At 38.9% G+C, this 13,619-nt stretch overlaps 1 protein-coding gene across 4 annotated transcripts in view; it reads right to left on the reverse strand.

Moving 5' to 3' along the window:
- The window catches only part of ascc3 (activating signal cointegrator 1 complex subunit 3), a 143,750-nt gene that overhangs the window by 12,668 nt on the left and 117,463 nt on the right, over positions 1-13,619 (reverse strand). For all 4 annotated transcript variants that reach the window (XM_066682880.1, XM_066682878.1, XM_066682879.1 and 1 more), the window contains 11 exons: positions 12,192-12,412; positions 12,017-12,102; positions 10,613-10,779; positions 10,376-10,521; positions 8,986-9,106; positions 8,689-8,831; positions 5,931-6,068; positions 5,631-5,751; positions 5,412-5,544; positions 5,169-5,294; positions 749-860 (listed from right to left, as the gene is read on the reverse strand). In XM_066682880.1, the coding sequence (XP_066538977.1) occupies positions 749-860; positions 5,169-5,294; positions 5,412-5,544; positions 5,631-5,751; positions 5,931-6,068; positions 8,689-8,831; positions 8,986-9,106; positions 10,376-10,521; positions 10,613-10,779; positions 12,017-12,102; positions 12,192-12,412 (1,514 nt within the window). The remainder of the gene's footprint in view (positions 1-748; positions 861-5,168; positions 5,295-5,411; positions 5,545-5,630; positions 5,752-5,930; positions 6,069-8,688; positions 8,832-8,985; positions 9,107-10,375; positions 10,522-10,612; positions 10,780-12,016; positions 12,103-12,191; positions 12,413-13,619) is intronic.

A 13,619-nucleotide genomic window follows, 5' to 3' on the forward strand; every position in this document is an offset into this window, starting at 1 on the left:
TAACTCTTCCTCTGACCACCACTGCCCTGCCCATGACCTGATCAGTACACTCATGTTCCAATAGTGGTGCAAATACATGGAAGGCCGGGTGAAAAAAAAAAATAATCCTATGCACTGTGCAATACACAGAACATGGATTAGTCTGATATTGCCCTACTGGGAATGAAAGCTCGAGCCCCCTGAGGGCCAGTGCACAGAGAGTGCACCTGTTAAAAAGATGTTCAATATTTTTTCCCTCCAAGACTGATTGGTCCACTTAGTCGGACATCTGTCCATTGATCATGTGTGTTTTAAAGTCAATCGCATAATTCCTGGTCTAGTTAAGTAGCCTTTGCCTTTTTTCCACCCGTTGCGGGGAGATGTCAATGAAGAAATTACTACAGAGAAAACACAAGTTAGAAAAATGACTTGCTCCAAAATATGTATGAATATGGGGAAAAATAGTAAAGAATTCATACAAAATTGGCATTGCCATGTTTCTATAAAGAAGAAATATAAATAAGATTATGTTAATGACCAGCCACTGGCTGCTCACTATATTTATTCATTTATTCATTATTTATTCAGGAATCACCACTGGCAGCTCACTGCATTCACTGTTCGCCACTGGTTGTTCACTATTTATTTATATTTATTTATTCATTCATTCACTTATCTCTCTGGCTGTTTACCTTGTTTATCCACTATACTATGATTGTGCAAATATTCTACAGATATTTGGTTTAACACACTAAACAAACATATATACCTCTTGTATTTCCATACAATAGGAACACTCCAGATCCCTCAGGCTTCTTTCCACAAGATTGGACAGGAACCTGTTTATAGACTCATGACTTGTGTCATCCAGAGTGTAGTAGCTTAAGAAACAGAGAGAAAACAGAGGGGAGAAAAAACCCCACAAAAAAATTAGACATGAAAGCTCAAGCAGGATCGATGATTAAAACAACAAATATAAGAAAAAGAAATAAAAAAAAGCACATACATTAAGATTAAATACATCATGTGTAATTTTTCAGGATGAAGATCACAGTCGATGATCATTATCATAGTAAGTAATACTTTAATTTAATAAAAATAAATAAATAAATAAAAACACTGCTGTAAAGTTCAACATTAAAATTTCCCACACAAAAAAATGACTTCCAGCATTTAGGATAATGTCTGGCTAATACATCACTTGCTTATTTTCCAAGAGCTATGCCCTGTTCCTCCAAAATGAAACAGAAGCATATATCTATAGTGTCCCTGAGTAAATACATACAAACTGGTTAACAAAGATGTAAACCTGGTAAATGCAACTTTTTTTTCTGCATTTATATATTACAATTTAAGACAAGATGTTACCCTAGATCACACACCTACTCAAGATTATGCTTAATATTAAATGTGACCTTTTGTTGAGTGTATAAAACACATTAAGATATAAATGATTATCGACTAAAATAAAATACATTTAAAACAAACATTTCAGCAGTTTGCACTGTTTGTTCAATCCTGCTTTCTTAACATCACACACACACACACACACACACACACAGTTAGTTTGTTTCTGCACTCTACACACAGAATGGACTCAAATTTAATGTTAAAAAAACCAAGTAATACAGGTTAAATTAAACATTTTCTCTATATCTATCTTGTGTATACAATGTTTAGAATAATAGCTGTTTTCTTTAACAAATGTTCAACGTTAAGGTGAGGGATAATGACTATTCCTCTTTATGTCTACAGGCCTGGTATGGAGAGGGCTAAATAAATGATGGCCAGCATTCAGCCTGCGCTGTGTGCGGCTTCTTGTGAACACCTCTCTCTCTGTGATTAAGCCATTGCCATTATCATTATCCCATTTGGCCCCTGATGGTGCTGGGCGGCTGATCTGTGGTCTTTATGGGACCCCCGGGGGCTCAGGCTTGCCGCGTTCGCCCGAGAGAGAGACAGAGAGAGCATGCAGCGTGGGTCGTCCCAGTGAATCACTGCTGATGAGCGATAGCTGGTGTCAAGGTGACCGCTCCAGCACGCTGCAGCTTTAAAAGAGCACTGGACACAGAGATAGATGATGGGATGGGAACATGTCTTTCCGTTCTCACTCTCACAAATAACCTCCTACCACCCACTCACATGCTACCCACTCTCTCGCTTAATCGCGCACACACAAATATCAGGGCTAAGGTTTTACTCTGTAAATATTTGTCAGTTTAGGAAAGTATTTCTGTTGTTCCAAAAGCAACAAGAATAAAAACCAGTAATGCCTCCCAAACCCAAAATAAAAAAACAAACAAAATAAAAACTCCCCAAAACAATCCCCCACACAAATAAAGAAATTAATTAATTAACGAAATAATGAATGAATTAATCATTTTTAATGTGAGTAACATGTACAGAGAGATTTTTATTTCAAGGAATTCAAGAGCATTTCTATCAGGTCATTTTTCATAAAAAGTTCACCGAATGTAAAAAACAGCTGTTGTTTTATACAAACAGAAACAGAGATACATGTGTTTTGGACTGTGAGGACATTGTAAATTAAATCCTAAACTTGTATGGAGCTCCAAATGATCTTCTGGATAAACCATACAATATAAATAAATAATAAGACCTTATACAAATAAATGGATTAATTAAAAATACTAATTATCAAAGCTGGTCATGATTATGACATTGTAGCTGATAATTTCTTGCCATTTAAATAACTGTTTTGGAGCACGATTCAGATGTATTATAGTAGATGTTTAAAATGGCCATATTGGCAGATTAGATATCTTGGTTTCTAGTTGTTCAAACAAGCTCCCAGCTGATGTCAGATACAGCTTTAGAACAAATAAATAAACATTCCTCACTGTTACCTTGTGTAGAGCAGCAGTCAGATGTTTTGACCAATCAGATGGTACATGACAATGCTTAATGTGTATTCTTGTTTTCTACAATCATTTTTTACATGAATTTAACGAAAGAAAATAACATATTTATATATAAGTTTGTAAAAGCATGTGAAAGCTTATAAATAAGTGCAATCATCAAAAAAAAAGGGATCAGTTGAGATAATTGCAAGACTGTGTAATAATTGTAACAGGCAAATGGGACAGACCTTAAAATTGAACCTTCAAGCCAAGTTTCTTGATATTTTTGATGTAGGTATCAGAAAAAGGTCAAATTTGTCGATCCCAGCACAATGAGTTCAATCATCTATAACCTTGTTTCTGGTTTAGATGCAAAGCACTGGAATGAACGTATTCACTCACACACACACACATGCACAGGGGTTGGGTAGTATTTTGTGCTTTGCATCAGTGACACTGTGTCTTTGTTTACACTGTAAGCTGAAGTACTCAGAAACCAGGTCTAAAACCAAATCTGTGCCTGTGTCTTTATCCATTAACGAAGGATCGATCACACACTTGAGATTAGAAAACATACTACAATTAGCCAGTAAGCCACCTAGAACCCAACTCAAAGATGAATAAATTATGGGTACTGAAGTCTTCAGCTTGCTGTAAAAGCAGATGATCACATGACTTTAAGTGACCAGACTATAGAATAGAAAGAGATTCTGGATGTTTCAGAAAGTTGTGCTCGAGAAATGCTGGAGCTGAATGGATGTGGATGTTGTTATGCTGATGCATGAGCTCTGTCAGAGCTCTCTGGAGCAGAGAGGGCACAGTCGGGCCTAAATGTTTAATGTGGGCTGACAGGCGTGCAAATGCCAGCACTGTGGAATGTTCTGGAATCATCATCTTCAATTCATAGCAGATGTCTATGCCGCCCTATATGACCCCTGGAGCCAGGGACCAGTTTGTTTGTGTGAGAGTGTGTGAGCAAGACACACTCTGGTGTGTGATGTTTTAGATCATGCTTTGTGATGTCAGATTGAACTATGGGGTGGGCTGTGCACTACGCACCAGCAGAAAGTTGTCATGGCAACACAGTGAGTGAGTGCAAGGAGTCTGTAGAAGATGTTGCCTGTGTCTCAAGCTGTTCACTGAGATTTGATCACACAGCTGAGCTGATAACCTACTCCAATAATTGACCAACTATCACCCAATCAGTCCTCACCAATTACACTGCCTTTACTGTAGAGTTGTACTTCCCTAACTCGGTCCTGAATGACCTTCCTGAAATCATTACTGCTCCAGGTTTCCCTCACAATGCAATACAGAATGTACCACTCTCCATTAACCTTATGCTAATGTGCAGACTAAACCCAATCTCAATATTTATGACAAGTAAAAGATAGGTTAAATAAATATAAACAAGACATAAAACAGTTAAAAAAATATTTTGTTGTGCAAGCTAAAATTAATATTAATTTTCAAAAAAATAAATATATATTATAATAAATATATAATATAATATGTGCGTGTGTATACACACACACACACACACACACTAATAAAGCCATAATAGTTTCATCTTTAAATATTCCACAAAATATTGCATGTACCAAAATATTTTATAACAAGAAAGACTTAAAAAAAATAAAATAAAAGTCTTTCTTGCTTTAAAATATTTTAATACATACTATAATAATTTGTACAATATTTAAAATGAAAATATTATGGCATTATTAGTGTATATACATATATAATTTTTTTTTACATTTTGAATGTAGTAACATTATATTGTTACTGTCATTTCTTTTTAGTTTTTCTGGTATTTATTATTGTTTTGGCATTTTTATTTCCTTTTCCTTTTCAATCAAAGTTAATTGTAATTTACAGCAGCTTGCATTAAATGCTGATCCTGCACAAGATGGCAACCTGAACAATGTTGCTGACTCTCTTTGAACATGAGAGCAATGACAGAGGAGAGGAAACGCTTTTAGGACCACTGTGTTAATTGTGATCTACTGGCATGTATTATTTGCTCTGATAAAATATGCCTCTTTACTGGCAATTTGCTGGAGCCCTTGACGTTCCATGGCCATATTTCAACCTCACTGTATGCTTCTGTTTGTAACTGTACTAATATATTTTCAGGTTAAGTGTTTCTATCTTAGCAGTTTGTTCATGGGCGAAACAATTTGGTCATTTTTAGAATGATTCCATAAGACATAAAAAGATTTTTACTTATGTTATCTCCTTCTGGCTTTAAATAACAGCTGATGCAAATTAAAAGAGATTGTGTTTCCAACAGCTGGCAGCAAACCAGATTGGTCGTCCTGTGCATACCTGGGGTTCATGACGAGCCGACGGAAGAAGTAAGTCCAGGTGATGTAATCCATGGCATCCTGTTTGGAAGTAACAGTTCCTGCAGCTATCTCTGCGTTCAAGTGATCAGAAAGGACCTCAAGCAGGCTACAGAAAGAAAAGAGCAGCAACTACAAGTTATCTGTGTCTTCTGAAACCTCTGAATCCTTCAGTATTCCATTACACTTCTTTGCTTATGTACTGGTGTAGTAGAGTTATGCTTACCTGGACTCAACAGGGAATGGCTCATAGAGAAACTTTTTGTAGAAGTCTTTTTTGATGTCATGTACTAGGATGACCGCTTTGCCCTGGTCATCAAACTGTGGTCGACCTGCCCGTCCCATCATCTGCAGTACATCTGCAGAAACAATGATACAGTGGATTATGAGGTAACTCGACATCATCAGTAATGCAGACAAACACAACATTGTGCACAACTGCTACCTGTAATGGGATAATCCACATAGCGGTGTGTCTTCCCATCAAAGAATTCAGTGCCTTTTACAATCACCAGATGAGCAGGGAAGTTCACACCCCAGGCCAGAGTACTTGTGGCAATTAGCACCTTAGAGATAAGAGAGATAAATGCTTTGGAATTGTTTAAGAAAAATCTCCACAGATCACCAGACAGTCCACCAACTAATGAAATTATCACATTTCATCTTTTGGTGATGCAGCTTTTGGAACTGGACGACAATATTCTAGCTAATCACTTTAGCAGAATTGTTCTTATTAAGTTTATACCTGAATCTTGCAGTTGACAAAAAGCTCTTCCACTGTCTTTCTGTCTCTTTCGTGCAGGCCGGCATGATGCATGCCAATACCAAAAGCCAACGTCAGCTTCAAGTTTGAATCCCTCACTGTGGCAATGATGTCTGTCATCTAATCAGAAATTAAAATAGTTTGTGAGCAGGCAGTTCAATAAAATGTTAGTATTATACTTAACTGGGCCTTCTGTTATAAAAACCTGGCACTACTGGCAAGAGCAATAAACCCAGATACAGAGACATTAAAAGAGAGAAAAGAAAGAAGTACGGGCAACAATTCAAACACAGCAACATGAATTGTGTCCTCTTATGTTGATACAGTTTTACACATGGACATCATGGAATTTTAGCGTATAGTGTGAAAGATATTACGTTCATCAGAATCAATCAAAATAATAATAATAATAATTTTAAAAACTTGATCTTTATGTAATAAATGCTGTTACATATTTTAGATTATCTTTATTTCACAGCACAAGTGTGAGTGACTGATGAAAGTTATATTATGTTTGCAAGATGTTTTTTTTAATTTATTATTTCAGTCACACCCAAAAATGACTCCCAGAGCTCCTCATTTGGTTGTTAGGTTGAAATGCCACTTCCATTTACACTTTTCTAGCTCCAAACCACCAGAAGTTACACTAGTTTTGAAGTGGAGAATATGTTAATAAATTGCCATTTGTGAAATCTATTTTGTCGCTCTTGCTCTCATGTGCTTTGTAACTGTTCAGCTCCCAGAAAAAAAAAGTGTTCACTGTGTTCTTGTGAGATGGCACAGTAAGTTAACCTCTGTAATTATGTTACCAAGGCTGTAACTATCGGAATCATGAATAATTCACAAATCTTGTAATTTGATGCAGCACTGTGCTGCTCAGTATTCTCATACACTCAGAAAGTACAATCACATGGTGACAGTGACAAACAGTATTAATGATGTTATTACAGAGATTAATATAATGCCCTGTGAATGGCTATATCTGATCATTAAAGCTAAGTATCTGATGAAATATAAGTGTAGAGTTTCATATATAAATGTGTGTGTGTGTGTGTGTGTGTGTGTGTGTGTGTGTGTGTGTGTGCACGCGCATGTGTGCACGGACAGAGGAGTGGGCGAGCCAGCAGAGGAACAGAGGAAGAGGCAGAGGGACCCCTGCTGGGAGACAGACAGTTAGCGCCAGTGGCCTGTCACTCAAACAGCAGGGCTTCCAGCTGCGGCTACACGGCCCAATGCAGAGCAGCAGCAGGGAGCAGCATATATCACTGGAACACACACACACACATACACACACACGCTCCTAAAGCCTTACACACACCCGCAGCTAGTGCTAAAGCAAGTTGTCACCTGACAATGTAATACACACTGTAGTCAACACCATCTTCATAACTTTGATAATACCCATCATAGTAGCTTTTGGATGTACCCACATCCACACCCAAACCAGTACTTCTTAAAAATACTGTCACATCATTTTTAAAAGTGTATTTGTCACGTCTGCACACAGGCAGTGCTGTTTGATGGCTGAGCTGAATGACAGTAGAAAACTACTGATTTCCCAAAGTATGAGGAAAGTGGAGAAAACACACTGCAATAAGTACAGCACTCTAGCAAATGAAATTTAAGAGTTCATACACAATGTGTAGCACTATAAGGAATAACTAATTACATTAACTTTTTTACCATGTGAAAGGGTTTAAATTTTCAGAATATACCCTTCCACTCCTTGGTCTACACAGTCCGAAACAGCCCATACTGGATGAGGCACACAATTGTTATCTGTGTTCCTCAGAGGAAAACTTAGGAAGAAATTAGGATATGGGCCCTTTAATACTGTCATCCTTACACAGCAAAGCAACAAACAACAATCCAAGAAATAAGAAAAGCAGATCATATTTGAATGTAGGATAGGGGTGGGAAAACATCACGTGTGCTTGTTTCACAATCTATTCGATGACAAACAACTTAATGATAAATACTTTCATAACATCAGCGGTTAAGTGCCAGTATCAGTAGAGCAGCACAACAGCTATAGAGAGTCTACACACACATACAGCCAAAACCTCCAACATATTTGAGCATCATGCTTCTTACACAACCATGTGTCGATGAATGCATGAGTTATTTTACAACCAAACAAGTCAGTGATTACATCTGAGAGCATTTGTATGCACATGTGTGCATTTTTCTGCACTTGGAGCATCAAAGAAATTATCACCCGTGAGAGACTTCTTTCATGTTTTGATTGCGAGTGGCTGATTGCTAGTACAAGAGCGGCGCATTTCTCCAATAGCTCTGTAATTGAGTGCTATGAAAATATTAGCATACATTTGTACTTGGGAACCCAAAAGAGCTGTTTGCTCACATCTTGAAATGATCCGAAGGTATGCAGAAGAAATTTAACGGGAGATGACACCAGCTTTTCCAAGCTAATGTCGGTCTAAGTTGACTCTGTAATCACAGTAAAACCACTGCATTAAGAATACACAAGGAACTTCAATCATATCTAGCCTCAAGAGATCAGGGGATGAAGAGCAGAGGGAAAAATGGGGAAGAGAAGAAGTGCAGTGGAAATTAGTAGAAAAAAAAACAAAACCCTGGACTATCTATTGTTCTATTGTCTAGAATGTTTCCATGATGGGGATTGTCTATGTCATTATACAGTAATGAAAGACAATGGAGCTCAGATTCTTGTTTTATCAAAACACGGTACTTCAGTAGCACTGTGGCACATTCTGACCTCTCGCTCATCCTGATGAAGCCACTGTTTAGGGTCATCCTCTGTGGCCAGATAGGCAATCAGGTCAAGCGCTGTAAGACGTGTTTGTCGTCGAGATGACACAAAGATCAGGACGGGCTTGGCAGGGGAATGGCTGCGGATTGCTGCAGAGGAATACATCCATAATGGGAATAATGCTTGTTTGTAAAATTAAGTACAGTCTTCATAAGAAAATAGTCATATGAATGAAATAAACCTGTAACTGTTAATATTGTGTTATATATTCTGTAACTTTAAAGAGGGGCGGGGTGAATATACCTTGAAAGACTGGCTTGTTCATGCTGGCCATGCGGGGACAGTAGTGTTGTCCTGGAAAACCATGGATGTGCACCTCCAATGGGACAGGACGAACTGAAGGCCGGAAATTAAACAAGCCCATCTGGGGAGAGAGAGAGGGGGAGGTGGGGGAGAGAGAGAGAGAGAGAGAGAGAGAGAGAGAGAAAAGAAAGTGAGAGGGTAAGACAGATGAAGAAAAAAGTGAGAGAGAGAGAGAGAGATAGCAAGTGACAGTAGCAGAGAAGGTGAGGAGGGTGAGCGAGAGAAAAGAAAGTGAGAAAGTCCGGAGGGGGCAGGAAAGGAGGGAGAGAGAGATGGAGAGAAAAAAGTGAGGCAAAGAGACAGAAGGGGAGAGATAGAGATAGGAAAGATAGATAGAGAGAGACAGGGCGAATGAGAGGGATAGAAAAATAAGAAAGTGAGACAAAGAGACAGAAGGGTGGGAGATAGAGGAAGAGGAAGAGAGAGAGGGAGAGAGCAAGAGAGAGAGAGAGAGAAATAGAGGGAGAGAGAAAAATAGAGGGAGAGAGAAATGGAGTGACCAGCTGGCTGTGTGCCTGACAGTGTGGCCCATCTGGGGGTAATTACAGCCAGTCATTGTCCCCTGTCCCAGAGCCCCGCTCTCACACAAGTGGCACAGGACTGGGTGCGTGTGTGCACATATTTAAAGGCCTGGATAATGGATTGGGCAGGTAATGCCGTGCCCCAGTCCAAACAGCACCAGGCAGATTTATGGACAGCCTCTGCCCCCCCTCCTGCCACTATCTGTCTGCCAGCACGACGTCTCAGCAACCACAGAACAACGTTTACATAACCACTGCTGCATGCCCTGTCCCGGCTAGTGTCCTTCTAAATACCCTGAGTGCCAGCATTTACAAATGCACACACAGGGGCATACTTTTGTACAAGTGTACACAGTCTGTATTGGAAAATGTATAAGAAAATTTGTATGAATATTTTGCAGAAAGTCTTATCTCCCCCCCAAGAACAAAAATGTTAATCACTCAAACTGTATGCACGGTCATAGGCCAGACCCATTAATTACAAGACCCTTACATCTGAAGAGTTAGCATGAGAGTCCAAACTTTTCTCACAAATTTCTCCTTCTTAGAACGTAGCATTACACAACATATTACCTTTAGATTTGTAATAAAATCTTTTGTAGCAGTTACAGAACAAAAATCAATACCTGAATATTAAGCCTGAAGGAGTAATGGTTAGATACATATCTGAAATTGCACACAGAACTTTCTTACATTTTTTAATTTTGACTTAATTACACATGCATACTAATCTTGGACTAAACTGCAGTGTCAGTATCAAATCACCATTAGAAGTTCTTTGTAACCCAGAATAATCATGGAGACCTCACCTGTCCAATGCCTAGCCAGTCTGCCAGGTCCCGTGCATTGGCCAGTGCAGTAGATAAGCCAACTACTCGCACAGGCTTAGAGGTGTGTGATGAGATGAAGTTGGTCCTGGACACAATGACCTCAAGGACTGGCCCTCTGTCCTCACCTATGTAAGCATATGGTGGATTGATGAGGTAAGGTTACGAAGACGAAACTGAATTTTCAACTGAAACTGCAGAGAAAAAGTTTGTGATTACCAAGCAGGTGAATCTCGTCAATGATGAGAATGGCCACTTTCTGAACGTAGCTGCGGTTCTGCCAGCTACGACTGACTCCATCCCACTTCTCCGGAGTGGTGACAATCAGGTCCGCCTTAGCTATGGCTCGCATATCTGGAGTCACGTCACCTGTCAGCTCGACCACTCTGTACAGAGGAAGAGAAAATTAACTGACTGAACTCACTGAAAAGTAACAGTACACACAAGCGATGAAAATACAAAAAGTGAAAATGAACAATATTAACTGCATTTTGCTATGCTAAGGTAAGGCCTCAGAACCACCAACACGAAGAGGAAGAACTAGCGCTACTGGTCACGGGTTTTTCAAACCCTGGGTCGTGAACAAACAAAAAACAAAACAAAACAACAAAATAAATGAGAGATAATATTGTTTAACTGGACCCCAAAAGCCTCAGAACCGCTCTAAAAACCTCTATGACCAGATACAGAGTAAAATGAGAGGAAATACTGGCCATGTGTTTGAGCTGGCTAATTTTCTCCTGAAAACAGCAAGGCATTTCTGGAAAAATAAAGTAGTACAGGCACCTATATATAGATTAAAGGTGTAAACTCCATATTTTGTGTGTTTTATATAAAGAAAGTGAAAGATAGTGATGATTGAAAGGTGTAAGACCTGGATTTTGTGTGTTATAAGTTATAAATGTGTAACACCAGTCTCGTCTAGTCTAAATATTTAAGGTGGATTTGGACAGTAAAGGCTTGTAAATGCAGTAAAAAAAAAAGCTTTCAATTTTTGCCTTTCACTTAAGTAGGCAGATGTGTTAGTGACATGTTTTCTGTGATATGAAACTGCATTCCGCTTCTTATTCCACACCTTTGTTTTTTCAAAGCTTCCAGTTCAATCATGCCAACTAATTATAACCTGCTCTCGCCAACTTACTAGTGCTGCTCATCTCCTACAAATTTACACTCTACAACTGACATGCACATATTTTAATTTATCTCCGTGAAAGGGAATAGCTTTTTAAAGCAGAAGTTTCACTAGGTTGCAAATATATAAAATTCCAGGATATGCAGTTGCATTCAACATGCTAACTGGACAAAACAGCACAGACGAGAGCTGGCTAGGGCCAACATTGCTAGATATACTGCACAAACAACTGATGCACACTGATGGTCTGGTGGCGTCCAACATTCAGTGAGGCTGTCAGGGCCCTAATGCATTGAAAGGCCTATGTCACAAATGAGCTTAGCAGATGTGTAATATCAGACTACCAGCCCCAGGTCTTTGTCCTCCCAACCAGTCGCTAGTCTCAAACGTAATTACTGCAGTGGTACAGTCTTCATTTTCTGTCTATAGTCTTCATATATCAAGTCTGTGAATGAGTGCATTATTTCAGCTCTGCTTTGAGCTGCACTCACTTCCTTCCAAGCTTCTCCTCAATCCTGACCTTCCAGTCTTCTATCCTTTCTCTGACCAGTGCTTTGAGAGGAGCGATGTACACCACCTACAGACACAAACATACGAATTCACATCATTAATAAATAACCAACAACTAAGCAAATGAAAAATAAAAAATAAGAGAAAGCCCCAGACCTTAGAAGTAGGGTACTTGTTGAAGACTCTGAAGATGGCCATCTCTGCAGCGATGGTTTTTCCTGAGCCAGTGGGCGCTCCCAGCAGCACATTGTTATCAGTGTGATAGAGTGTGTGGAAAATTTGTGTCTGAATGGGGTTGAAGTGGGTGAATTTGTACAGGATCTCATACTCCCTGTTGCCCAGTGCTGTAACAGGCAGTGGCTGGAGGTCCAGGAGCTCTGTGAACATCAGTTTAAACAAGACCAAAAATGGTTTCAAATATAAATTGAAACGTCATGACAATACAATCATGTTTAAAGTTCTTATTCACACAACCCTGCATTATTTTGTTAAATGTTTCATCTGCATATAGAATGCCTTCATGTATTATTGTGTGTAAGTGTATCAGTCTCACAATACTGAGCAATATTGTTTAATACTATGTTAAAATAACTTTATAGTTTCTGATATAGTTTCTGTCCACTGATCTTATAGGTGCATTTTGTACATTTACAGGCTGTTATCTACCTGCTGCACTGTCTACTCTGTTCACACCATTCATGCTGTTCGTTAGTAGTCAGGACTCCTACAGGACTACCCTCCCCAGAGCATGTATTATTTGGGGAGTGGATCATTCTCAGTGCTGCAGTGACACTGACATGGTGGTGTTTTAGTGTATGTGCTGGTTTGAGTGGATCAGACACAGCAGTGCTGTTGGAGTTTTTAAAACACCTCAATCCCACTACTGGATTAATAATAATCTACCAACAAAAAACATCAAGGTAAACTGCATTCTATGGGTGGCATCCTCTGGGTAGTGTCATGTAACCACTGATGAAAGACTAATGGAGGAGTAACACAAAATGTGTAGCAACAGATGAGCTACTGTCTCTTATTGTATGCACCATTTAGTATCTACAACATGAATCAACAACGTAGATGTGTCTAATAGAGTGGACAGTGAGTGGGCACAGTGCTTAAAAACTGCAGCAGCACTGCTGTGTCTGATCCACTGTCAACACATCACTTCACTAACATGCCACCACGACATCAATGTCACTGCAGTGCTTTTTAGGGACAAAGTTCTAAAAATGATAAAAAAAAAAAAAAAGACTAGAAAAGCCTAAGAATCAAAATCCAATTAAGAATCTGCTAGCGTTCAAAGAAAAATGGACTGATCATTCAGAACCCACTGAGAAAACACAGACCAGAGTAAACTTTAGAGATGTAAACAAATCTATAGATTTCTTTGAAAAACTGAGAGCAAGTATCCTCTACGACATGTGAGATTAATAAAGGCAAAAGGTGGACAAACTAAATACTGAACTTCTACAATCAGTTGCTTCTTAAAATAAACAAATAACTTCATTTCTTCATGAGCCGGTGGTTTTCTTTGACTTTGGCCTATTACTGTATGCAGTGATGATGATCAATATCACAGAGTTC

This window comes from Hoplias malabaricus, chromosome 10, assembly GCF_029633855.1.
Source record: "Hoplias malabaricus isolate fHopMal1 chromosome 10, fHopMal1.hap1, whole genome shotgun sequence".
In the NCBI taxonomy this organism is placed as follows: Eukaryota; Metazoa; Chordata; class Actinopteri; order Characiformes; family Erythrinidae; genus Hoplias; species Hoplias malabaricus.